This window comes from Trachurus trachurus, assembly GCF_905171665.1.
Source record: "Trachurus trachurus genome assembly, chromosome: 11".
NCBI lineage: Eukaryota > Metazoa > Chordata > Actinopteri > Carangiformes > Carangidae > Trachurus > Trachurus trachurus.
The window spans coordinates 15,562,725-15,589,872 of record NC_139904.1 but is presented as its reverse complement, the minus strand read 5'-3'; the positions used below and the strand labels follow the sequence as shown (position 1 = coordinate 15,589,872).

At 43.0% G+C, this 27,148-nt stretch overlaps 1 protein-coding gene across 7 annotated transcripts; it reads right to left on the bottom strand.

The window, feature by feature from the left end:
- Positions 1-646: 646 nt before the first annotated feature.
- Positions 647-27,148, bottom strand: ubap2l (ubiquitin associated protein 2-like). Of its 7 annotated transcripts, none has more exons than XM_083982650.1 (30): positions 27,113-27,148; positions 25,519-25,656; positions 24,438-24,515; positions 24,089-24,199; positions 23,235-23,409; positions 21,404-21,508; positions 21,208-21,253; positions 18,576-18,620; positions 17,695-17,801; positions 17,274-17,333; positions 17,119-17,171; positions 16,857-16,942; positions 15,976-16,156; positions 15,528-15,726; positions 15,047-15,387; positions 14,638-14,810; positions 14,220-14,340; positions 13,628-13,667; positions 13,347-13,536; positions 13,155-13,221; positions 12,543-12,858; positions 9,791-9,879; positions 8,873-8,926; positions 8,682-8,763; positions 8,107-8,324; positions 6,964-7,069; positions 5,406-5,531; positions 3,542-3,609; positions 3,161-3,355; positions 647-2,392 (listed from the first exon to the last, which is right to left on the bottom strand). In XM_083982650.1, the coding sequence occupies exons 2-30, from the start codon at positions 25,612-25,614 to the stop codon at positions 2,297-2,299; spliced, it is 3,624 nt and encodes a 1,207-aa protein (XP_083838776.1). In that variant the 5' UTR covers positions 25,615-25,656; positions 27,113-27,148; the 3' UTR covers positions 647-2,296. The 7 variants fall into 7 exon arrangements, with proteins under 7 accessions (XP_083838776.1, XP_083838775.1, XP_083838777.1 ...); XM_083982649.1 differs by lacking the exon at positions 27,113-27,148 and adding an exon at positions 26,935-27,089; XM_083982651.1 differs by lacking the exon at positions 27,113-27,148 and adding an exon at positions 26,935-27,089 and having other exon boundaries at positions 648-2,392; positions 14,220-14,310.

Below are 27,148 nucleotides of genomic sequence, written 5' to 3'. Positions count from 1 at the left end.
CAAGTGATTAAAATTAGCTCCACCTTGACCAAAAACAGCATCAAGGTGCTACTGCAATAACAAGACTGACAGAGGTTATTCTGCTGCACAATAAGCATTTAACTCACGTAATAGGACTTTCACTTTCAGAAATAGCTACACGTTAAAGTCCTCTATTCAAGATGTTACTTAATCTGTAAACTAATAATAAATAGTCAATTAAAATGTCCTGGCTTTAAAACGTGGAATTTTACCAAGGAAATATGGTGGTGTACAAGTATACAGTAGAAAAACAAACACATTTCTAAGTAAATGCAACTGTAGATGTATTGTGCATCTGACCACTTTTCACTTCACATCTGTTACACACCGCCTGCGTTGCATGAGTGCGGTAGTGGACATGGGGTAAGAGGAGCAGGACAACTGTTATTTTCCTGTCAGGACTAGTATCATAATGTAAGAAGTACACGTTTAAGCAGATTATTCAACTATTTAGGAAAGTAACTGGCAGTAAGAGAGCACTGATATTAGGCAATATCCTCTATATTTAGTATATACCTGTCAAAAAAAAGATGTTTTAAAAAAAGTGCATCCAAATCTTGTAAACAACAAAGAACAAACAAATCTCTGGAGATGTGCTGTGTTTGGAGTTTAATTTGGTACTGCTGATCCCCTGGAGTCTGTTAGATAACTCAGGCCTATAACAGAAACCAAGCCCAAAGCCTGAGTCAGATGGTTTCAGTTGTGTTAAACACTCGATGGCACAAGCTTCTTTTTACAGTGTTTGTCAAGTCACCAGCCTTGGGCAGCGTTCAGCAACACACACACACACAAACACTGAGCATCACTGTCAAACCACTGGAAGATGCTGCTGCTGCTGTATTTACAAGCCACATGAGAAACAAATATAGTTTCTTAAAAGACATTCACATCCAAAATGATGAAAATGTCTTTTTCTTGTTTATTTACTTAATATTTATATATTTTTACAAAATAAAAAAAATATATGAAACAAAAAGCTAACAAGTCTGCAAGGATTTGAGAAGGAAAAGGAGAAAGCCATCAAACAAACAGGGACTACAGTACTTGTGTTTTTTTTATATATGTACAAGACAAGTTTATCCATTTAAATTTTTTTTTTTTTTTTTTTAAAACGCACAGTACAAAAAGAAAAAAATAAATCACTGACAAAAAAAACCCATAGAACAATTCTGTCCATCAGTATTCAATTCTGCAGTTTTCCTTACAATGTCAGGGGACAGGCGGTGGAGCAGGGAGGAGGTGGGGGCCTCAGAAACAAACAAAATAACACACTGGAAGGCAGACTGGGTGTGTATTGGCCTTGGAAATCATTCTCATCATCTCTTACAGAATAGGTGCGAACTTTATGCAACATATTCGTAATTTATGGGAACAGTTACTATACAGGTGTGGGATAATGAAAAATTCTGTGCTAGGCAAAAAACAAAGCACAGTACACAACCACGGCCCCTGTGTGTACAAACATGCACGCAGTCACATGACAAACACACTTTCCTCACAGTCCAAGCCAGTGAGCTTGCTTATATGTCTTTATATATAATATATCTATATTTGGTAAAAAATAAACTTCACAACTCTACCAATTTAGAGAATTGTTTCTTCAAACTTAAAATGACATAAAAATGAAAGAAAAAAAAAACAAACATTTAACAGCAATCAATCAAACTACTGTGGTTGGATATTTTATGCAGGAGGGAAGTTTCCACCAAAATTAAGGAGTGGGGAGTTGAGGGTGAGAAATACAAAACCAGCCTGTCCCCCCACCTTCAGATATTACATCGTTCCTCCCCATCAGCAAGAAAAAAAAAAAGGGGGGAAAAGACCAAAAAAAAAAAAAAAAAAAAAAAAAGCACAGGAAATGTTCATTCTTTTAGAAAACAGTTCTATGTTACATACAAGTGAAAGAAAAAAGGGGGTGGGGCGGGCGGGATTAACATGATACAAATTCCCAACACTCAATAATTCATCTCTTGACGGTGTATCTATAACCATTTAGGTCCGATCTCCCCCTTGTTTCTAAGCCCCTCCTGTCCCTCCCACCCATCCATGCATCATTACAGTGCTCGTTCTCTCGGCGCAGCAGCTCCTCTGGCGGCCGCTCAGAGCTGCAGGAGTGGCTGGGCCAAGAGACTGGGGAGGGAAATCTCTTGCAGGAAGAAGAGGGAGTTTACACGTGGAGAGACTGAGGAAGGAGGAGTGACGAGCCCCCCTCCTCGCTTCTGCTGACGGGCGGGGGTCGGAAGGGGTTGGGGGGGGGGGCGAAGGGTAACGGATGTTAGTTTGCCCCCCAGTTGTAGCTGCTGTATGCCGACTTGTTGATCTGAGACTTCTGCTGAATGGAGGCGTTCTGGCTGCGCTGCCCAGTGCCGCTCTGCGGAGAGAGAGAGAGAGAGAGAGACGCTCAGTCAGCCGCTGCATGGCACCGTGTTGAGTGAAATATCTTAATGACACAACCGCCCTATATATACACAGACAGTATACATACACACTTCAGTACAACTGCCAAGAATCAAATGCCACACTAACATATGCTTACACTTGTTCCTGTACGTATAATGAATTCACTTTCCAGAGCCAATCTCATCTAACGGTTGTATCAGCTACAACAATGTTATCTGTATTTCCTGTGTTCAGTGTTGTTAATGTTTAATAATATGAGACCAATAATGGCATTGTGACACTACTACTTCCACACCACAGTGTTTGTCCTGTGTGTGAGCTGTCAATCAAACTCAGACTTAACAAGGTAATTAAAAACATGAAAAGGATTTTTTAGACCAAACAATATCATATCTGGTACTAGATGTGATGTGAGGACGGCTGCATACGCTACACTAATTTCAAATCCCCCTGCTGATTGTGAACTGCCAAACAGGAAAACTGCCATCTCATTTGTGTAAATGATGAATACATTTATGCAAGCTCATTTTGTAATCATTTTGTAGATAAGTTTGTGTCCTACTTTTTGTATTTTGGCAGTTCCTCATTAAAAAAAAAGTCCAACAAAGAGCCCACACTGAACATTTCTCCCTCGTCCTGTTAGGGTACATAACGTCTCTTCTTTCCCCGACCAACTGCACTGAACTACAGCTGTGGAACAAAAAACACAACAACAACAACAAGCAGCATGTACACTAACCTGTCCGTCCTGCTGCAGGTGGTGGTGCAGAATTTGAGAATGGGGCTGTTGGTGCGGTGCCAGGATGTGCATGAATGGGGCCGGGGCGTAGCCAGCGGCCGCCGGGGGGTTGATGGGTCCCCCGCTCCCTAAAGCCGAGGGCAGGCTGAACGAAGCTGCCGGCGTGCCGGCGTGAAAACCCTGCTTCTCAAACGACTGCAGGGAGGAAGAGAGACAAAGAACATGTGTCATTTTTTTAACTTGATCCAAACCGTAGGTGGTCATTTTCTGTAACTAAACTAAAAAAACAGTTCTCGCGTGCCATTACCATATGAAGAAAGTCAGAGTCCTTTTGTGAGGAGGGATTTACAATATTTTTGAACGTTCATGTTCTGTAATTACCTGTGTCTTTGTGTAAACAGACCCTGAAATATCTGGTACCCCCGTGTTGCTTGATGTCACAGAGACTCCTGCAGAGACAGGGGGAAACAGGACACACATTTAGTTCAACCACTGGGAAGTTTAATGTGTAGGGCGAACACTGTTGCCTGACAAACAAAAACCACACACCACTTGGTTATGAGATTCTAGTCGGCATGATAACTAAATGAGTTTCTGTGATTCCACTTGCTTCATATAAAGCGTATAAACACGTTTTCCGAATCAAGTTCGAGAGAAATAACTTTGATTTGAAAGCAAAAGAAACCTGGGAAATGTCAGGTATAATATCTATGTCGTCGTGAGTTCATAGATGATTTCAGCAGAATTTCCCGTTGATGAAGACAGAGTCGGAGCGAGAGGATGAAGAGGGATGAGATGAACTGGATGGGGGGAGGGATGAGGATGAGGAAGATGTGTCAGTAGCAGTGTGTCAGTTCCAGTCAGCCACAGTGGGTTAAGCCTGACTGTATCTGGTGGTTACTGCTCAGGTTGGTCTCGCACACACTGACCCCCCTGTATCGCCATGGAGACGCAGATCAGGGTCAACACGTGTGCAAGAGAGGACGGGCATACTTTCTGGTGGCATTTTCGTGACTGAATTAGTCTTTATGGGATTCACTGACCAATTTTTAGAAGAAGTGTTTTAAAATACACAAGGCCTAAAGGAATGAGCACAGTTTATTCTTTGTAACTAAATGAATGACAATAGCTACGGATTGAAGTTGTTACAGATTAATACAACCATTCTTCTCAAAATAACCACTGGTCTATAAAATGTCAAAAAGTTGTATTAAAAGACGCCGAATGCAAGTGTCCTGAGCCAACGGTGGAATATCTTTTTCGATTCAATTTTCTCTGCATTACATGACGTTCATGAATCTTTTGGATGTGGATGATCTTTCAGTTTTGATGTTTGATGCTACATCTGTGGACGTTATGGAAGGACATAATGAAGAAGACACTGTCCCTTAAGATGATGAAATAATTAGCTGCCACTACATTTGTGGAAATGATCATGGTTGGTGTCGTCTTGCTGTCGGTGCACAAACCCACAGTTGTCATCACATTTGTCATGGAAATGCCACAATGTAAAACACTCAAAGTATCAGAGCAGAAACACTGAAGATCAAACCCCCCGGCACATGTTAACAAGGCAAAAAAATGTGTTTTCATTCCGGTACCCAGTGTGAGTGGTTGAGTGCAGCCGCTTTTGAAGAAGCTCTTTAGACTGAATATTCACACCCCGCTGTTATTGTGTAAATCACAGCTTTATTCTGATCAGGGATTGCAGACACTTTATCGTAATCCACTTTGCCCAACAGGACATCATCATCGACGAGCTTGTTACTCTGGAGACGGACATACCAGCAATGGTGATATGAGTGAAGAGCAAGCAACACTGAGGGGAAATGACACGGCTTCAACCAGAGTAACTCATCATCGGTTTATTGCGGCCACAGCTGCCACATTTTGTCCCCAAACCTGATAACTGAGCAACATTAAAAAAAAAAAAAAAAAAAAAAACCCAGATTGGACTGATGATGAGTGACCCTGGGAGACGACGGGTAACAGACAGAATGGCAGACAAGGCTTGTAAGAGAGGCAGGCTGCGTTGGACTGTCTACAAGCTGATGTAGCGACGGGTCTTTCCCGCAGGCTGCAGCTCATCAGCGATGAGGCAAAGGAACGAGAGCAAAGAGGAGGGGGGAGAAGGATGGTTGGTGACACAAGGAGGAAGACGGGAGGGACAGGGTTGCTTTTTTTTTTTTTTTTTTTGCTTTGTTTTGTTTCTTTTTGTCTTAATTTGGCATGTGGCGGCACTCACCGACTCCAGGCCCGGTGACAGAGCTGGCTGGCTTGTTTTGTGCAGAAGCGGCGGCGGCCACGGCAGTGCCGTATCCGCCCTTACAGAAATCCCCACTCCCTGAAGCCTGGCCCACATCCTCATAGCCTGCAACAGTCAGACACACAGCCGCAGCCCACAGCGTTAGACACACCAGGCAGGGGGACGCAGACCTGCCTCAAATAGCATTTGCAAATAATTCATAGCGTTTCGTTTTGAAACTGTAACCGCATGGACGGGCTTTACCCAAAAACTACAACAATACGGATGGTGTCAAGTCCGGTGGGAAACGCAACTGTTCTGAGATCTGAAGACTTTGACACCAACTGCATCGTCGTCCTGCGCGGTAAAGCCTCCGCCCATCCAGCACAACAAGCAGGTCGGATTCAACGCTAACCATCATTTGCAAGTACAATTTGACCCAAGTCTGAGGGGGAGGAGGTGGGAGGGGAGGGAGGGTAGGGGTGGGGGGTTGAGGGGGCAGGCAGGGTGGGTGTGTGTGTGGGAGGAGAGGGTGGGTGAGGGGGGGAGTGAGCTTGAGTTGGGTGATGGCAGAAAGCAGCAGATGGTGCAGCTTAGAACAAATAAGTGTTGCACGTGTGATGAAGGTGGATATTGAGTGATGACTTGAAGCATGGAAATAAAATACAGCATCTCTGAGAGGGGAAAAAAAACAAAAAAACAAAGAAACAAACATATAAAAAAAAAAGGTGATGAAGTGGATACCAGAAGACCACTGGGAAAATATGAAACTGCTGAAAGAATATGGGCTCAAAGGAGTTGTAGAGAAATATGGAAGATGATGGGGTGCTCCATTTGTTGATGTGTTTATGATGAACGTGTGTGTCCATGTGTGTGTGCAGGAGATGGGTTGGATGGTGAAGCCCTTGGGCGAGCTCCACTTTTCTGAAATGAGCAAAAGCAAAGCCACGGAAGACAGCAGGAGACCTATGATCTAACCCCTCTGATATTTTAACTGGTGGAGCCAGACAGACACTGCTGATCAAGCCCCTCTCCTCCTTCTTCTTTTCCATTTGGTCTGAATGGCAATCCCATATATCCCATCATGAGAAGCCATTTCATAAAAAGTGGCAGACGTCATTATAGAAAAACAGCTGAAATATTGAGTCCTGTTCCTTGTGTGTGTGTGTGTGTGTGTGTGTGCAGGCAAATGAAGAGGTGTGTACACGAAGCAGATGCATTTCCAATAGACACAACTAAACCTGAACATTTAAGGCTCACAGCTGAAAACATTCTGTAAACTTGAGGTCAACGGTTCAAGTGCGAATCAAAATGTTTCGTGATCCCGTTTACAACAATCCCAACACAAGCAAAACAAATGCCTTTTTCACAAGCATCGTGTTTATGCTTGCAGATGCCGCAGAGCTCGGATGAAATATGCAACTCCACACCAATGAGAGATCGATGGGCTCATTGTGTGAAACAGCACAGAGTTGTTGGTATGCAGGTATACAGAGCAGGACCTGCATGACCCCCCTCTAAAAAACATGGCACTTCAATATAGTTTTTAGTGGCTCACCAGTGCTGTATCCATGGGAACCGTAGCCACTAGCCTGCTGGAAAGGTGTGGCTGATGCATTGACGCCGACATTCACACCGTGTTGCTTTGACGAGGTAGGAGCCACCTGGATGAAAACAAAACATGGGATGTAATTTCATCGCGTCAGCGGGGAGAAAAAAAAAAACTAAACACTTCATGGATGTCATCAAACTTGTGTTTTTCCCCTCATTTGGACTCCAGAGTGAGGAAATACTCATGTTTTGGATTTCAGAACGCAGCCTGATGTCGTTTCAGAGTACGGTCACAGGGATATCAAAATCTTCTACTCCTCTGTGGAATATTAATAGATGCTGTTAAAAGCCTGTCATTTGATCTCATAAAACTGTAAATTCTCAAAAAAGACGCTGGTACTGGCCGCCGGGTCTGGCTACAGGTTTGAGCAAATAAAAGCCAGTCTCAATAAGAAGCCGGGTCTATTTTATTTTCTGCAAGTTCTTATGATCGTACCAAACCTCTCAAAGCCCATGATCGCCTGTTTGAGCAGTTTCTAAGCTGCTTCATTCATGTTCTCAACAGGCCTGAAATAAAATTTAAAAAAAAAACATGGCGCAACTGGTCGGGCATGCCGGTCCTGTTGAGAACTCCAACTGACCCAAGGAAAGAGCTGGAGCCGATATACAGTGCCCTTCTCTTTCATATCCCAAATAAAAAGAAAGTCACGGTGGCTTCAATGACAAACCAATATTCATTGTAATACAATCCAAATTCTCTATAAACTAAAGTTCTCTTGTAAACGAAAAAAAAAAATACCCCGTTTCTTATGGTGGCAGGCACGACACGCCTTTCGACCAGCAACACCTGGCACTGATTGTCCTTTGTTCAAATAACCCTGTGCCCCTTGTGCGCATTACATCACTTCCTGAATCAGCAGAGGTTTACCAAAATAAAACACAGACTACACACCCAAATTAAATGCTGAAATGGCTCCTACATACAGTCTATAGTTGGAGCAAAATGAACACGTTCTCCAGATCAGTCTCTTTTCTTCTATTTTTACTCTTTTAATCGGTAAGAACAGAACAATTTGATCATATTTTCCATCTTTGCTGAGCATAAGGATTTGTTCAAAATGAAATAAAGCTTGTGACAAAGTGTTCTCACCGGAAACACAGCAGGTCCGTACTGGAAGGTGTTGGGCAGGCCGGGCATGCCAGTGTAGTAAGGGAGGCTCGTGTAGCTGTAGCCAGGCGGCAGCGCGGGGTTGAGGAAGGTCTGCTGTGTGGTGTGATGTGTCTGGGTTTGGTTCTGTTGTGTTTGGGCTAATGTCGTGGCCGGAGCCGGGGAGGACGCATCGCCTCGACCAAACTTCGACAAGTCGCCTGCAAAGGAAGAGAGGGGTGTGAAGTTATTAAAGGGTATGAAAGTATTTCCACTGCAGGCGAGAGCAAGACGAGATGTAACGACTTGCGGTTGAATACCGTCGCTGGGCGGGATGTTGCACGTTTTATGAGCTGGATAGAATATTACAGGCTCATCACCAAAAATGATTTATATTTATCTTCTTACTAGAGCATGCATTCATATCACATCATATCACATCACCACCAGCAATAAATAATAAATACTGGAATCATGTTTATCATGTCTATCGGGCTCAGGTGTCAATCAATAACCATAAAAACCTTTCAGTAAACTCAACACCACACTCAAAGAGAAATCATTAGTGGACGGCTCACCAGAATAGGGGTTACTGGTCAGGCTGCCCTCTCTGCCAGTCAGTGCTGTTGTGGGAGTTGCAAAGGGGATGCTGTAATAATCCTGAAGAGATAAAAAGATATATTCTTTTAATAAAATAAAAACTCAGGTTATGAAGAGGTGAAGTACGGGGTTGTGCATTATGGTTTTATTGCAGCAATTGAACACTCACCAGCGGTATTCTCGTCTGCAGCATCTGTAGGTCATCATAGCCGTACACCTGAGGCTGGGACAAAGCAAAAGATAAAATGGCGTTACAAATTATACTAGGGTTGTTCGGTATACCGGTACTAGAGTGGTACCGGGGTACTGACGCATTTAAAACGGTACCATACTGCGCTTAGATGGGACCGGTACTTTCATTTTGCGCCGCCAGCAGCGGTGACGTCGGCGCGTGAAGTCGCTGCATTGTAATTTGATTTAATTTTTTTATTACCGTTACAGCGCCACCTGTCCATGTGCCCGTGTTTGTGTGCGCCGCGCGCGAGAGAGACGGCCGCCACAGACTCGTTAATTAATGCAAACACTGCTGGTTGATAAGTTTCATTTTTACCGCGCACCACCACCGGCATGCTCTCTCTCTGTCTCTCCGTGTGTTGAGTGAGTGAACACAGCGAAGGAGCGCTACGCAAAGATGAATTAACGGGGGGGGGGGGGGGGCAGAATCAATTTGGTCTACGTATGGGAAACAATAGGTGTGTGTTTGAGTAAAATGAACGTTTGTGTTTCATTCTATAAACTATTGATAACAATTTCTCCCAAAAAAATTCAGTGTGTTCAGACCTCAAATAGTAATGCAAAGAAAACAAGTTGATATTCATTTTTAAATAGACCACTAATGTTTTAATTTAGGAAGAGTTCAGATTAATGTAACGAGTTATTATATAGTTATAGTTCTAAGATTTTCTATTAAAATAAAGCCAATAATGACATTTTTTGTGTTCTCTTTTTATTTGGAAAAGTACCGAAAAGTATCGGAAAAACATGTTGCCGATACCGGTACCAAAATGTTGGTATCGTGACAACACTAAATTATACCAATAATCTGCTAAGTGTGGGTAAATCTACCCTCAGGTGATCATGAACTTACAGGGTAGGCGTGCAGTAGTCCCGGGGCCATGATGTATGGGTTGGGCAGTAGAGGGGGCACTCCAGGTGGCAGGTTCGGAGGTGCTTTCCCTGTATACACAGAAACAAAATATACAGAACGTATTTATTTGTATTTTCTCTTCAAGCCAATGCAACAAAATCTATAACCACAGGTTGGTTCACTGTGGAAATATATATATATCCTCTTATTTGCCGGAGTAAATTCAAGGCATCAGCTACAGTGACACAGCAGAGCTGTTCAATCAATCGTAGTAAAATGACACCTCAACAGTCTCAGTGTACAAATGGATACTGACACAATTCAATTTCAACAAACCAAGTGCTAATAATTCAGTGTTTTGGCCCAGAGCTGCTTTCACCTGCTCAGAGCAAGAAGTCAGGAGGAGGAAGGAGAGGTGGTGGCTGGGAGTGTTTGAGGTCTGCCTCTGCTGCTTCGTGGCAGGTCACAGCCCATTGCATTTGCTTTTTAAACCAATGAAACATCTTCATTTGTGGGAAACTAATAGATATTTTCCCTGTGTTGCTTTGCGCTGGATGTATTGAGCCCTGCGTCTTTGATGTGCATAGGTGGTTGTGGAATGAACACCGACCATACTTCCTCAGTTCTCAGCACTAATTTCTCCCTGAGCTGCGTCAACATGTCAGAAAACTGCATTACACCATGCAGAGGGAGTAAAGAAAGAAAACTAACATGTGTGAAAGTGGAAAAAAAAAAAAGGACAACCAAACCAAGATGAGTCAGAATTATGGAAACGCAGCCAGTGATGAGGCTGAGGAAATGGAAACCAATTTGTTCAATCCAGGACAAATACATTGTGCTCTTATCAAACAAAGGGTCACAGTGAGTTTGCCATTCTTCAAATAAGAGACAATGTTCACAGTCAAAAACAGCTTCTTTTTTTTTTAGCAATCTTTTGGTATAGCTGTGATGCTCGGTGGAGTAACACCACAAAGTAAAAAAAAAAAAAAAATGAATCTCAAAAAGTACAAGATGAAGCTATCCAGACAAGAAAACTCTGCTGAGAGCTTGTGGCTGCATCAAAGCTCACAACAAAAAGCTTAAGGTTATTATAAAAACCACAACATGCTTTTATACTTTGCTCAATTGAGAACTACAGAAAACCCCTACGAAGCAACACAGTGAGTATCTTACAGTAAGGACAACTGAATTACACAATTTGATGATTAACTACGTGTGTTAATTTATGTTAATTAACACCATTATTAAAACAGACTGTCAGAAGTCTAGTCAAAAGGCTCAACAGTGCAAATAATCTGATCAATTAAAAGACAATACGTCTCAGAAAATTAACTAATTGTTCAAATAGTAGTGGTGTGCATCTTCACTGGCGTCACGATTCGATTACGATTCGATTACGATTCACCAGTTTACGATTTGGTTCGATTCGATTATACGATGCATCACATCCTCAATCTCCTATGTTGCCACACAGGACATGTCTGTATGATGATACAAGTCAGCAGTGTAAAACTCAAGGATGTTGAACATCCCTGAATGCTATGAGTGACAGGCAAACAGCCGATCATTTAACAGCTGTGTAGTTCAGTTGCAGCACCGTATCCAGATGTGTTTATTGACAACAGGAGAGGAGATTTTAAACTAAAAAAGGACAAGTTAGCTCGTTGGTATGGTAACGACGGATTTTAGGCGGAGCGGACTCCGCGGACGTCCGAGTGTACTCGAGGCGGACTCAATGTGACCCAAAGCGGACGTCTGCCGGACACATCACCACTGTGCGTCTGCCCCAACTCTGAAGCAGCGACAGCTTTAATGAAGTAGAGGCCGCTCACCACCACGGAAACGGAAACACTCGATGAAATCCCCGGAATAAATACGCGGTGCTACGAGCGGCTTACATCTCACTTGGTAGAGCGTGCCTGCTGCAGCGACCCTGGGTTTGATTCCGTCACACCCTTTGCTGCATGTTATTCCCCCCTCATGCTCTCTCCCCCTCCCCGTCTCTCTCCATCTTTCCTTTCAAAATAAATACATAGAAAGCCCGGAAAAAATGGACTTGCGTGCTGGTGGTGGTGAGAAATATAGCGGTGGCGGCCGCCACCAAATTCTCTATGCAGGAATGAATTATTTGAATTTAAAAATCAATTATGTGAAATAATTGCATCTAATCAGAATCGTCCAATTAAGATTCTCAATGCATCTCTGAAATGATTATTTTCCGCACCCCTAGCAAGTCTTATAAATAAAAAGCAATACATCTCAGAACATAAACAAAGTAGCACTAGGCTAAAGATACAGGCTGCATTCACATTGCAACAAATAAATTAAATATGCCTCAGAACAAGGCTCTGGCTCTTTGATCTCTCTCCCTCACATATTTCTCAAGAACAAAAAAAAACCTCGTGGCATTCTTCATTTCAGTCTTACCCATGTACTTCTGAAGAAAGTCGACCAATAAAGATCAGCGATAATCAATCGGGACACTCTTATTTCATAGTGAAGCAGACTATGGAATCACATGAAGCTGCCAGTCCTTTGCATCTGTAAGTTCTCCAGATGCTTCAACCCTTTCAACTTACAATTGCTACCTGCACATTTTGTCCTGGAAAAAAAATAAGTATGCAGGACAAACAATGTGTCGGGGGGAAAAATTCAGCACTTTGACACATTTTTGTTCCACAATTTCATAGCATGTGATGGGATGAAAAATAACCTGACGGAGGAAGGAGATGCACTTAAGTTCATGTCTAACCTGAGGATGCTGCAGAACTGCGTGTGGATGAGGAAGTAACTGAAGAGGGAATGCTTGAAGCCACTGAGGAGACCGAAACTGTGTTGGCTGCTGCAGCCGGGGCTCCCATGGAGGCAGTGTTGAGGCCCATGGTCAGACTGAGGCCAGAAGGGGCTGAGACGGCGGCGGAGCCCACCGAGGAGGCCTGAGGGGCCCCGAGGGACACTTGTGCAGCAGCAGAGGAAGAGGAGGAGGGGACTGATGAAGACGGCACGGCTGAGACGGAGGAAGGGAAGGAGGAGGAGTGCAGGCTCGAGTCACCGTCTACGCTGGGATGCTGCAAGACAGAAGGAGTAAGAGAGAAAGATGGAGTCAGGACTGATGAAATTACATTTCCATTAGAGTGAATGGACATCTAATGTGCCCTGTCTGCCATCACAGGAAATGAAGCTTTTTAAAATCGCTCACTGATGGAGGGAGATACACTCCACTCCACTCCACTCCCCTGCATAAGCATGTGACCAAACCAACTGGCTTCAAACGACATTTCAGTGGTTACAAAACCAAAACAATAATCACTGGACATGATCGGTTCTTGAATAGACATGTACAAAAATACATAAAAGGACCAACCAGTAAGCTTGAGTTGGATGTCCGGACTGAAGATGGAGCAAGGCTGTTCTGTTGTGTTTGGTGAGAGCTGCAACAACAAGAGGAAGGTTCAGAGCACATCACACCCACTGATACCTGTATTCACCCAGAGGTCATAACTAAAATACATTAGTTCATTTACTACTATGTGTGTAAAATGTAGCTTCAGCTCACTTGTGCTGAGGAGGAGGAATGGTGCTTGGAGGCAGGTCTTCACTGTGCCCCAGAGCGCTAAGGGATGTCTGATTGGATGTAGCCAATAAGGAGGCGGGGCCGCTGTCCGTCAAAGTGCCCATGCTGGAGACAGATGCCGGCGTGACTGAGTCAGACGCTGGCTTGACTGATACTGCAGAGCCTGCTGCAGCTGGGGGGAGGAAAAAAAAAGTGTGTGAGTGACAGATGCGCCAGACAATGCTTGTAGGAAAAATAAGAGCTTCGTAAAAACAGACGCTTACCTTCCACAGATTGCGTTGCTTGTATTGAACTGTAGCCATTCTGTAAAACCAACAATTAAGGTGAGCTCACAGGTTTCTATGGAAACAGGCCATTGATAAGAAGTTGAAGGGTGTCGGGCACTTGCAAACAGTCACCCAAAAAAAAAAGAGCTTGGGCGATATGCAGAGAGTTTTAACTACAGGTCAGGTTTGAAACCAGCAACCAGCAATTACAGCGAGCACAACGTACAAAAGCAAAAGAGCTGGAACAATGAGGGGACAGACCAACACCATCTGCACCGAGTGCGCTTTTTATCAAGAACACCTGCTCCCTTTGGCATTTTAAAAAGTGATCTCTACAAGAGGTTAGTGAAGACAGAATGAAGGCATTGAACCAAACTAAAAAAAAAAAAAAACCTTGGGGCCCCTAAAAAACAAGCATTCTGCAAAGAGAGTGTTACATTTAATACTACATTTTAGATTTGTAGGTTGTTTTAAATGTTCATTGTCTGCACAGAGGGTCTGAGAGAAACGCAGTTTTCGATCCTCTGTGTGTCGTATATTGTAGAAATGACAATAAAACTGACTTTGTTCCAGGGAACGTCGGCTTTACCTTGGGTTGCATATCCTTCTGCGGGGAGGAGGAGACTGAGGGAGGGTAACGCCGTGTCTGAGGGGCTCTCTGATCGTACAGGTCCATCTGGCTGGAGTTGGAGAGAGCTGGAGTCGACTCACTGCAGATTGTAACGGTATTGACAAGACCACATTGGACTTTGTCCTTAGAGAACAATGTGTGGTTCTCACTTTTAAGTGGTTTTAACACCACAAAAAACTTCTAACCCAACTTCCAATACTAGAACAGACATTAGTACCGCTAATGGCTATGTGTAAGGCAATTAAACTGCTTAATGTCCAAACATTGGTATATAGTACGTTGCCATACAATTTCACCGTCAAATGTTACTTTGACCCAGGAAGTGGTGAGAGAATTAGTTTCTCTAATCTGCACACAGTTTTCTGGTTGCACTAACCTGCTGGGGCTCGTGTAGAGGCTGTTCTGAACCTGGTTGGCTGGTGTCGTGGTGGTAGGGGCGGACTCGTACTCTGGTAGAACTGGTTCGGACCCAAATTGTAACGCTCCGAACTGAAGATTGAGGCCTGAGATGTCTGTTGAACCAGGCATCTCCACTGCCATTGCTGGAATCTGAGGGAAGAATCGGGGTGTTTAAAAACTATTCCCACAAATCATGCTTCAAAACGAGCCATGTAACAACACAAACCGCAAAACCAGACATGGCAGGATAAGAGGTAAATCAACACAAACAAGCTCCAACAAGGTGCTTTTTCTTTTCTTTCTCCAGATTTGCATAATGTGGGTCTATGGATACATGTGAATGGAGCAGCATCTTTACACTAAAGAAACTGTAATTTGAAGTTTACCTTGGTTGTAATGGAGGTCCTCTTCTTCTGTTGTTTGAGTTTATGTTGCTGCAAAGGCAGTGGACTGGAGCCCTGGGCATCTGAAGAACTTGGAGAAACTTGTTGACCTAGAGAAGGGACCGCTGTCATTTTGGGAAGGGAGGAAGCAGGTGGAGGCACCACATGGGGTGAGGATGTGGTTTGTTGGGGTAAGGAAGAAGACGAAGAGACAGAGGAGGAAGGAGGCAGGCCTTTGTCCTGCAGGAACACATCCAACATGGACGAGGTGGAGGTGGCGGCCTGGTAGGGCTGCCGCTTCGTAAAGGGTGTATGGACCGCAGACTCCGCTTGAGTCTTCATGTCTGGACAGTGAATGAGGGCAAAAGTAACGTAAGGATCTACATTGCATTTAAATACATGTTGTCCTTATTATGCTCAAGTGGACTGAACAACAGGGGCATTTAGTTTCATTCCTAGTAGTAACAGTAGAGTGTGATCTCACCGTATTGTCCCAGTGAAGTGGCACTGGTGTCCCAGGAGGAAGGGGCTGTGTTGGGAGGTCCTGTCTGGGAGTGCTGGGCTGCCAGCTGGGCCAGAGCCTGGGCTGTTTTATATTGCTCCAAGAACTGAGAGCCAGTGGTCCCTGTGCTGCCTCCTTTTGGGTCTCCCACATCCCCAAAACCCTTGCTCAGCATGCTGACCTGCAATATTGGTAGATTGTTAAAAGAGGTGCTCATTTCCGAAAGGCAAATATTGCTGCTACGTAAGTGTAATGAGAACATGGTGTCTATGGCCTTATCCTTTTCCTGTGTGGTGAGGAAGCAGTAGAGATGCAAGAGTTAAGAGATCATTTTGCATCACTAAGCAAACTCAAGAGTCCGGGTGTATGTAGCCGTGTAATTAAAAAAAAAACACTTCACATGGCTTTTTTCTTATTTTAGTGGTCTCACCATGCTGTGCTGGGTGTAGGGGGTGCTGGAGGACGTTTGAGAGAGCGGCACCCCTTGCTTGGAATTGCTGAAAACCAGTGACTGGGACAGGGAGGGAGGCTGGGTGGCCTCCATGGGGGGGTTTTCTGTCTCTGAGGAGGAGGATGGTGGAGTCTTCCCCAGGAGCACCGCAAGGTCAATCCTACAGCGGGGAAGAAACATTTATTATCACAAAGAGACATTAAAGTGGCGACTGTATCAGTTGTAGGGGTGTAGGAAAATATCAATACACTGAAACATTGTGTATAGATATTCAAAAGCACTGTATTGAACTTTTTTTTTTTTACTACATACATTTAGTCTTTAGTATTTTAGGACTGTAAAATCTGGTCATTTTTAATTAATGTGCAGCTTAATTGGTTAATATCAATAGAAAACACATTTATGTATTATATTTTTTTTTCCTGTCTCAATAATGTATGGAGTTTGAAATTGTCCCTGGATGGATGGAACGAATAAAATAATGAAATCAATTTTCATCAAGCTAACTTCATCAAGCTCAGGCGACATCTTCAATCCAAACAGTATCCAGTTCACTGTTCACTGACAAAATGCAGCAGCAAGTCTCTAATAAAGTGAGAAGCTTGACTCTGGAGCGATCCATTAGTCAGTCAATAGATTCAACTGTAAACTATCTTAAATAATCAATTGTTTTGCTTTTGTAAAACATCACAATGATCTATCCCAGTTGTTTTGTTGGACTAACAACAAAATCAAGTAAAATTTAATCCCCATGACATCGCTCGAGCTGAAGAAATACAAAGTTTGGTCTCAATCAGTTCCTGGAAAAGCTATTTTCTGGAAACCGTGAGTCAGGCCAGTGAAGTGCATGAAGGACCCACCTCTGTCCTTTGGTGATGGTCACATTCTCTTGAGGCAGAGGAACGGATGCCACACTGGAAGCTGTGAATATCTTGGTCTCCGAGAGCTGCAGAGGAAGATGGAAGAAGTCCAAGTTGAAAGGGCAAAAGTACACATCCAGGATTAAAACGAGAACCAGTCCTCCATTAGTCAAACTGTGCTAAAATCAGGTTTTTTTTAAGAAGTGCTCACATAATTTTATATTTAGAGCACTTGCATGAGGTTAAAGCCAGAAACACTCACATCCTCATTCCAGTCCTCAGTGCCCCACTCCTCTGTGGCCGTCCTCCAGGCTCCTATGAGTCAAAGACAAACCATTCAATATTGGTGCGATAGGAAAAGCGAGCTTCAAACTGAAAAGAGGAATGCATAAAAACAAGGAGTGAAGACTTGTTTACCAGGAGCAGAGTCAAACTTGGGTGGGTAATTTGTTCCCTCTCCTGCAGAGTATTCCAACCCTGGAGACAAAGACGGAGGCAAAGAGATTAAAGCTGAATGTCATGGAAAGAGATGATTATCTTTTATTCACCTGGCTACACACAGACATCTGGACATAAGGATCTGGGAGGAATACAGCTTGTCCGAGGTCTGGCCATTTGTTAACAGTTTGCATGGTTGATGATGAAGGAGGCTTCTACGTCCGGCATCAAAAGGCAAGTGCCCTCTGAGCGCGAGCGAACCTTCCTTTCATCTTTTTTTCCCGGCGCTTTCTTTGGAATGCCAAACATGATTTAAAAATTGTTTCGGATGGTAAACAGACGCTTCATTGATAAGATTAACTCCTCTTACTGGAGGGCAACCTTTTCGAAATTAACTTACTAGCTCCTTCCTCCAGTTCCATGCTTCCCGTGTTGTTCCAGGTGCTGCCCCCTCCATAGTTTTCTTCTGTCTGGGCTGGCTCCGCATAGTCAGCAGGGTTGAAAGTTCTGGGAAGACAGCGAGAAAACATAAAAAAACACAACATTTGAGCCGACAGCTGAGCAACTACCCATTTCCAAAAACATTAGCCATAGGTGCGAGATCACACACAAAAAATCTGGGGGAGTATTTTTTTTTTTTTAATCTTACCTATTACAGGTCAATGTTTTGAAAAGGCTGAGCAGAAGCAAATCTGCTTAGTGGTTTAAGCCACTGATTTAGTTGGTTTTCGGTGCATCTGTGCTGTTCTGAGTAAGTCCCCAGCATTACTATTATCATAAGGGTGTTTATGTAATAAAGAGAGAGTGTAGGGAGGGAGACAGGAAGAGGAAACTGTATAAGACCGACGTGAAAACCAATACGGTCCTGAATATGCAAATGAGGAGTAGGCATTTAAATACTATGTTGTTGCTCCTCAACAATTATTTTCGGCATCTCTTTCCTTAATTCACCACACCCGTGTATGCTGAAGAAAAAAAAACACAGCTGATGCAACCAAGGCAGCATAATGACGAACAACACTTTTCTTTTGAGTCAAGCCGAGCCGAGCAGCTTTCTTTATTCGTCTGGGATGCTTCGTGTTCAATTGTGAGGGCATTTACGGCTCGCATGAACAGATTTAGCATCCGATTTCAGACTAGTCATATCTATTTCATATCCTATTAATAGAATAATACTTTGTTTTGATAATGTCTTGTATTACATCATCCTGTTTTACGGCACTCAAAAGGTCTCCCTACAGAAAGCAAGAATAACAGACACACTAGAGGCAATGCACTCACCTCTCACCTCCTGCAATATCATATCTGGGCCCCTTATCAATCTGGCTTTAGAGGAAAAATAATGGCAACAATTACAGGAAGCACAACAAAGTAATAGTAGAAGACAAAGCTTTTTGTTCAGACCACAATCCAGAGCAGCAGCGTAAGCAAAATGCCTTTGATCTACCTGTGCCAGTACTGTAACAAACACTCCACATGTCTGTCAGTCACTCCACTAAGCAGGGCAAGCCAGTGTGCTTTTAGTGATGGTGGGTCAATTAGGCTACATGTTTCAAGGAACCCTACTCACCATAAGTATAACACAATGCATACACAAATACAAACCCTTTCCTGCTAGATGACAGCTGTTACATACGCGAGTACATTCAGAAATCCTTTTCAATGAAGCAGTGCGTCTCCACCTATACTTGCAACAGGCATTTAATACTCATCTGATCTTTACACAGTGATGTATATACTCTGTGATTTTAAACCTCGACCAACTCAATAAACCATCTCAGATTTAAAAAAAAAAAAAAACATTTTTCCAGGAGATTACAACTACAGCAGTTTTTGTAGCCGTGTCACACTGTATTAAATCTTCTCTTAGTTTCTTATAAATGTAAAACTGGGAGAGTAGTTTATGAAAGCTCCAACAAACTTTGACTCATTTCTTCCCTGAGTTTCTTCTCTGCAAATTCAAGCACAGAATTCAAATACAAAGGCTGCTAACAGTTACCCGAAAGAAACAGCACTGTAAATGAGCCAACAAATGCTGTGGTACAACTGAAAACAACTGGCTGCATAATGAATGGAGCTGTGTTCTCTCGTTCTTAGCAATATCTAGTCTCCTTTTATTGCAGGAAACATCAGGAATGGGTGAGGTTGATATATGCAGCAGCTCATGACACCCACATAAAGTCCATCACAACCAGGATTAGATTAATGCTAATTTTAATGTCTTTATGTATATGCATATAAGAGTGAATATAGACAGCAAAATTAAGTTTCCCTCTATTATGGGACAATACTTGAGATTTAGTAGTATTAAATAATGAAAATTAATAAGCACTTGTGAGGTAGTAAATAATATCTTCTGAATGACACAGGTATGGTGCAACTTTGATTGTATAGTTAGTGGGGTCTGGTTAACTTGTCCAGCCAGCCAATACCCATCAGTGTAGTTACTAAATACGTCATTCATAAAAACAATCTAAACACTGACACTGTGTGGGTAATCTGAGCCTCCTAAAATTTAAGTCATCTCAGGTTTACACCGACTCTCCAACAAATGCCTTTGATCAGCTTTTTCATTAGTAATGACTTATGGCGTTTGTTCCCCTTGTGGGTCGCACAGTATTCATTTACAAGCTGCCTCGGCGTGTCAAAAGCACCGGTACAAGATTATACCGACAACACACTCGCAGTGCTTTTCCCCCTCCGTCATCTCATCTTATCAAACAGTAATAACCTGATCAAACAACGTATCTGCTTGAAGGCTGCTTCTTTAAAAAGCCATTTATACTTCTTTAAGTCACCGTGTTTACATGACACCGATACCCAGCTGGTAAACTGTGTCTGTCAGCAACAAGAAGCAAAAGTTGCAGAACTGTTGTGGCGTCGGGTAGATGCCTTCAACATACAAAAAGAAAAACAAAACAAAACAAACAGCTTCTTTCGAACCAGCAGCAAAATATTCCTTTGAGACATGCGAGTCAATATCTGGCTCCACAAAAAAATACAAATACGCTGAAAATTGCATCAGAGAAACTCGGACCATAAATATACCTTAAAGACTCATGCCTCGAGCTTTATAGTTAAATTGTCTGCAGCATCTCAACACGCCTGTTTTTTCGGCAAAGCCCTTGCACCTTTTGAGCCTCAAAGTACAAATATATACATGAATTTATGACATTCTTACACTACTGCTGAAGTACACATTCAATACTTGCTTCAGTGAGAGCGAAAAATAACATTCAACCTTTCCTTGGGTGAAAGCCGCTCAGCCCTTGACCTCCATAGAGGAAGCCACGTTATGTCACATGCACTACTTGAGCAAACCCTAAGGGCCAAAAAAAACCTACAACTGCAGAATAATATCAGACTACACCTGACTGCTCATTATTAAAAAGGCAGAATATTTAGTATGGAAACTGTACTCCTACTGCATTGTTTCCCATTGCATGACAGTGAAATGGATTGAAGAGTGGCACCACAGTTAAGAGAAGACGTCCTTTCTGTTATGACACCTACTAATCAAGCTGCCAGTATAAGATGCCAGCTCATCAACTGGCATGTTATTGACTGCACACACACACATAGAAACTGGTACACAGAACAGGCAAAACACACAAACTGAATAATGCTACAGCCCGGGGGCCAGAGAGCAGAGACTGTTGAGTGGAGCCAATTGGGTCCCTGATTCCCCTCTAAGTGGGTCTATCCAGATTTCACTCTAGAGAAAATGTTCAGACACTATACATTCAGCAGACACTGAGCTCATGCTGCTGCTTTCCATTGGCTGATGTATGTCCTCCTTCCTTTGGATTACGGCTAAACAATGAGCTGGGGTCCTGCTCTCTGGTGACCATGGCAACAGGTAAAAGTGGAACAAAAGGCCCTCTGGTTTTAGGCAACGCAGGTGTTCCCTTACCCCATGCCCTGCGCTGAAAATCTGCCTCCTCGCCGTCCAGATACCCCTGGAGAGACAACAAGAGCTCATTTCAAACTTTCAGTCGAACAACTATTGTCACAAGAAGGAAGGGTAGAATTTTATGTAAAAATAAAAACCCTATCTCGCTTTGACTGCATACCAAGGAGTCTGGCTATAGACAATAATAGCTACTTACCACCAACAGTTCCTCTTCCTCTGCCTCGTCCCCTCCGGCCTCGCTCTGCACCTCTTCCAGCTATTCCGGCCTTGCTGCCATCCAAACCGTTCTCCTGACCACGGACTTGAGTTTAGAGAAGAGACAGTGGCATGAAATGTAGATGCTACACAGCAGCCAGTTGTCAAAATAAGAAAATGTACGTAAAATGTTTTACTGTTTAGAGAGAAACTATGTAACCAAGGCGTGTTGTAATGTTCCTCTTTTTTATATAAAAAGGGGTCTCCATGTTTTTTGTGATCTGTGCGACTTTTCATTCTTAACCTCAAGCACGTTGCAACCAAACTTCTCTCACACGTTTAAAAGCTACTGTTCATGTAAACTAAAACATTCTCTGCTGCTGCTTTGCGTTTAAAGATTTCCACTGATGGACCATGACAGGACTTTCATTTTGAATGCATTTTGACAAATGACTGGTTTTAAATTGTACATAAGCTCAGGAATCCTACAGAGATTTTGATGCCTTGCTAATGCAAGAGTCATGTTGTATGCTGTTTGTTTACATATGTAAATATTTGTCAGAATTCGTTAGAGGGGGAAATATTTTGTAAACCATAGATGTGTTACAAATCTGAACACGGTCCCCTGGCCAGTGACTTGACTACTAAACCAAAGCTTGTTTCAGACTTAACAATCCACTACTATTCATCATTTCAATTTACGTTCTTAATTACACCTTTTTAATATTTTTCTAAACTGTTCATGTCAACACTACACAAAGCATTTGAATTAAGTTTTCTTCCCCACTGTGACAGTGGAGGGCACTAAAACACTACAGCCATGTCAGTGTAACAAGCGAAAATGAAAACCACAAATTTACAGAATTAGACAATGACAATTAAAAACGTGTACAAGCGAGCCATTAACGACAAATTTTAATCAACTCAAATGACCTTTCGTCTTGCCTAACCTCAAACCTTCCTCTATATATTTAAACTGGGTGTATCCAACCACAATGGGAGATTGCTGCTGAGTTTGTGTATTGCATATGATTCGAGTAGCTTTTGCTTCTTTGCCTCTTTTCTTTAATTTTGTTCTGAGGGATGAACTTGCTCTGCTTCCAACATTTCTCTGTGATCAGAAATCTAAAAAGACTCTCGCAACATGGATTTCCAAATTCTGCGAGCACTCGCTTCATTGGAAGGTGTAGGAGGAACACATGATATTCCTTCTGCACCAAGGACGTGACTGCACCCCTCTGTTTAGGTCACAGACGTGCCTCGTGTACCCTGTGAGAGCGTCTGCGTGAGTGTGGTGCCGCAGAAGCTGCTGTCCAACTCTGCTCTAATTTATCAGAAATGATGGACAGCGTACTGAATGTTTGAAGGAAATTTGGTCAATGCAAATAATTATTTTCTTTTTCCAGATCTTGTTTGTAGATAAGTCATAAATGCATGGGAGAAATAGAAAAAGATATTAGAGCTGTGCAGCAAATCCCAAACTTGTCATTAAGATAACATGACACAATGTGCCATTTCTGCTGCACAGCAAAGCGTACTCTGCCTGCATCCAAGGCTCTGGTCAAATATACTTATTATGCAAGTTTCCCGACCATATGAGCACCTTGCATGTTTTCTCTTGAGTGTCAAGTGCATAAAGGACTTTCACAGATAAATGTGGTGATGCCACAAACTCCAAAAGAAGTCCCAAGTAAAAAATAGAAGCACGGCAGAATCAAAATAACCCTCAAGTAGCACACAGATGAATTTCATAAGGGACTCGAGCATTGAGAAGGACGACACGACAAAAAAATAATCAGTTAACCAACAATAAAGGATTGGTAAACACTTACATTCTCGTCCCCTGCTGGCTCCACGGCCTTTGCGTGGAGCTCCGCCCCGACGACGTGCTACATCTTTTTCTCCGCCTTTCTCCCGGTTCTCTTTTCCTTCCTCTCCGGTCTCGGCCTGGCTCGTCTCCTTCTGGCCCGACACCCCTTTCTTCTTCCCCACCATTTCCCAAGAGTCCTTAAGAAGAAGCAAAGACAGTGCGACAGTTAAGTGAGTGTTCTGCTGGATATATTGACTTTGTACTGACTCATCAGGTGAGGGTCAACAAAAATCACTGGCACTTTAACAGGACAATGGGCCCAGGCTAAAATATGATCAAATCTAGGGGAAATGTACCAACAAACATGATCTTTATGTTTTTCCACCAGGTGATAAATTGTGTGGGCTGGATGTGGCAGCAGCTTCTTTAAATAAAAAGCGAAAACAAAAACAAATTTGGTTCCTCTTGTTGGTATTTTCCCACCAAGCCATATTAAAGCGACCCATTTCTATCTCGTCTGTGCCTGCCTCTTGATGGTTTTAAGTAGCTGACAACCCCTCATCAGCTCTGGCGATATTAATCATGCGTTCCCCTCCTGAGTCCATTTTATCGATAGTGATAAAATATGAGAAATTATATGTTTTTCTAAACGGGTCTCAAGCATTTCTTTATGCGCCTTTTTACTGCTTCTTTATGTTAACTATGAAAACACAGTCTCTGTACACATACACACCATGCTCAAAACTATCACAGTTGCAGTACTCATACAACATAAACTGTGAGTTCATTTCCATAGTTATCTAACCCAGTGTAGCCCTGATTTCTCCAGAACCTGGCCTACACAGCGCTAAGCCCTCACACAAAGCCAATACTCACAGTGTCTGGGCTACCCTCCAGCAACACGTTAATGGCTCTGTTGACATCCCCGTTGCAATCGTGCAGTGCAATCATAGACTCATCCTGGTCCTTGCCTGTGATGTCAATCAGCTGGAAAAGAAAGAGTGACATGATGAGACACAGACGTGACCCCTGGCTGACAGTCCTGCCATCTCTCAGAAAGACGAGTTCTGGACTGGAGGCTTATGCTAAATGATTCAAAAACACAAACAGTACATTTAGGGAGAAATGTAAAAAAAAAAAAAAATGCCATTCTGAAATGAAGATCATTTCAGTGGGAGGTCAGAACAGAGATTTAGCTACAGCACAGAGCCGTCCATCTGCTCACCTGTTTGACCTTCTCTTCAAAGTCCGCATCATTGTGGTCTGAAATCATCTGCGCGAGTCGGATCTGCTCTGCGGTTGCCTGTTCCAAGAAGAAACGCCAAACATGTGTGTCAACCAAGCGAAGCACGAGCTTTGCTTTTTGTAGAGTCGGACACGAAAAACGAATATTCAGTTTGTTTGTTTTTTTATTTATTCTCTGGGTCTCACACTAAAGGAATTATTATCCAACAAAAAAAATAAAACAAATACTACGCACCACTTTGGTTACAGTGGCCTTAAACTGGAAACACACTTTTCCTTGCCCACTTCACATTAACTCAGTTTGACACCCATTTTGCATTGGCGTCTTTGTATTTTTTTTTTAGTTTTGTGTACATTTTAGCACAATTGTGTCCCCCTGTGTATGGATTGTATATATAAAATCAATTTTACTTGGAACAATGAACCTTTTAGGGTTGATTATCTCACAGATGTAAAACTCAAATGCCCAGCGCCTCACTGAAACCTTTTAAGAACTCATGCAAACAAGTATTCGATAATATGCCTACTATTATCTAAATTAATATGTAATATAAAGAGACCATATATTTAACTTTTCACAAATGTTAATATAAACTTTTGTCAGGGAGTAGGAGAAGTAAGCTTTTTCAGAAGGAAACAGCAAATGGATGTTCTAATAATGATACAGCACTTTTTCATACATTTCATCCTACATATGACACCATCAGTGGTTATTAACGATATTACTGGACATTCATACTTTAAGACTAGCCTGATCACTACTGTGTAACTATAATTGTAATCCAAAAGCCTAAAGACAGGGGTTTTCCCTACTGATGGTCAAAATATAGTGTCAACAGTCTTGAAACTGCAGACTGTTTCCATGGGTCATATTAATATGAGCACGTTATTGAGTCTTATACAGTTCAAATTGTTGGTGTGCACCATTGTAGCCAGAAGTTTTGCATCCAACAAAAACAAGTTACAATTTTGCAATGCTTGATTTGACTGCATTCAACCCTTGCATGCAAATCAGTTTGCATCTGATCTGACAGTGAGACAGGTGTTGAGGGCAAGGGTACCTGAGGCCTCTGCTTGTGCTGTGTCTGGCTCTGTGTCTGGCCCTGTGTCTGCTCCCAGCTGCCCCGGGCTCGGTTCCCGCCCATGGACGTCATCATTTACAGTATATACAAATAACAGTATTTACAAAGGAATAACACCTAGGGAGAGAGAGAGACATGAGAGACACATTATGGGCATGTGATAATGACCTACTTCATGCCATGTACATGCACAGTTGACTTGAACAGTACTTCCTCAAACTGCCTGGTAGCTTATTGCCTAGTGGGGGGTGGGGGTGGGGGGGTGAGGAAGGGGGGGCCTCGGCGGTATCGAGAGGACACCATCAGCTTTGTTTCCGAGACGTCTGGAAAACGTTGACAAAGGATGTTTTTCAGCCCTTTTCTGGGACAATGTCTCAAACCAAAGCTAGCCGCGGGTTTGACCCGGGAAGCTGTAGTGCCATGGTATATACTACACTGGGTGTTGTTGCATAGCAGGCTTACAAGTGCACAACACAGGTTAAGTTATTCTCCTCTTCGGGGGTTATGATGCAACGCTCAATATATCAAAATAGCCTTGGTAGTGCTCAGTTAACCCATATATTGTGAAACGACATCATATGATCACAGAGCCAGTGACAGACAGATATACATTCAATGGATCGTCAAAACAGGGGGGGGGGGGTACAAACATACACAGTTCAGACAGACGACTACATCTCGGTTCAACAGCAAACTGTTAACCTTGTTATCGACAGCTTCTCCTTAATCTTGCATACGTTACGTAAAACCCTGTGTGAACTAGCCCACAAACAAGGCTAAAGCCAGGCCCCGTCGATCATCATTTCAATTCTACTAGCCAGCCACATGGCCAAAAAACGCTAGCCTTACTGGCTAATACTCGAGGGGAAAAGCAACCAGCTTTTAAGTCTTGGTGGGCTTCCGCTTCTCACGGCTTCACCTCATGGCGACTACGAGGCTAACTTCAACAGCCGCTAGCTGCTCATCTGCTAACTAAAGTCCCGATAACCGGTTCAACGTTGAGCTGTTAGCGTTAGCTTGACCGAGCTTGGTGGCCGAAGTTAATCAGCTAAATCATCAAATAGCTAGCGAGCAATAATAATAAAAGCGTTCACGTTCGACCGGTCAAACCTAACAAAAAAACGCCCATGCCACTCCATTGCCACTGGTTATCTCTGCTAACGACTGTTAGCCACGCTGCTAACGTCGCTACATGGCCGTTACAGGAAATGTTGGCTCGGTAGCTGCGCTAGCAAAGCAGCGGCTTCTAGAACTGCACCGCCGCTCTGCGACATTTAGAATCAGTCTGGCCCGCCGGTGTGATCTGATGGCCGGGCTGTCGACATGGGAAAACACCGAGGCTAATGGCAGGCCTGCAGGCCCTGAAAATGAAAATAAATAACAGGCGATACTGACCAGAAACCCGGCTCAATATTAGAGACTGCTACACAACCGACCGACAAGTGGTCTCGTTGTCGACCTTCTAGTCGGATTTAGGACAGGATATAATTCCTGAACCCCAAGTTGATACAACTAAATTGAGAAAATATAACGAACCGACTCGCTCACACAATAAGCGAGAGACTGAATTTACCTGTTTCTTTTCCACTCTGACACCACGGAGAGCTGC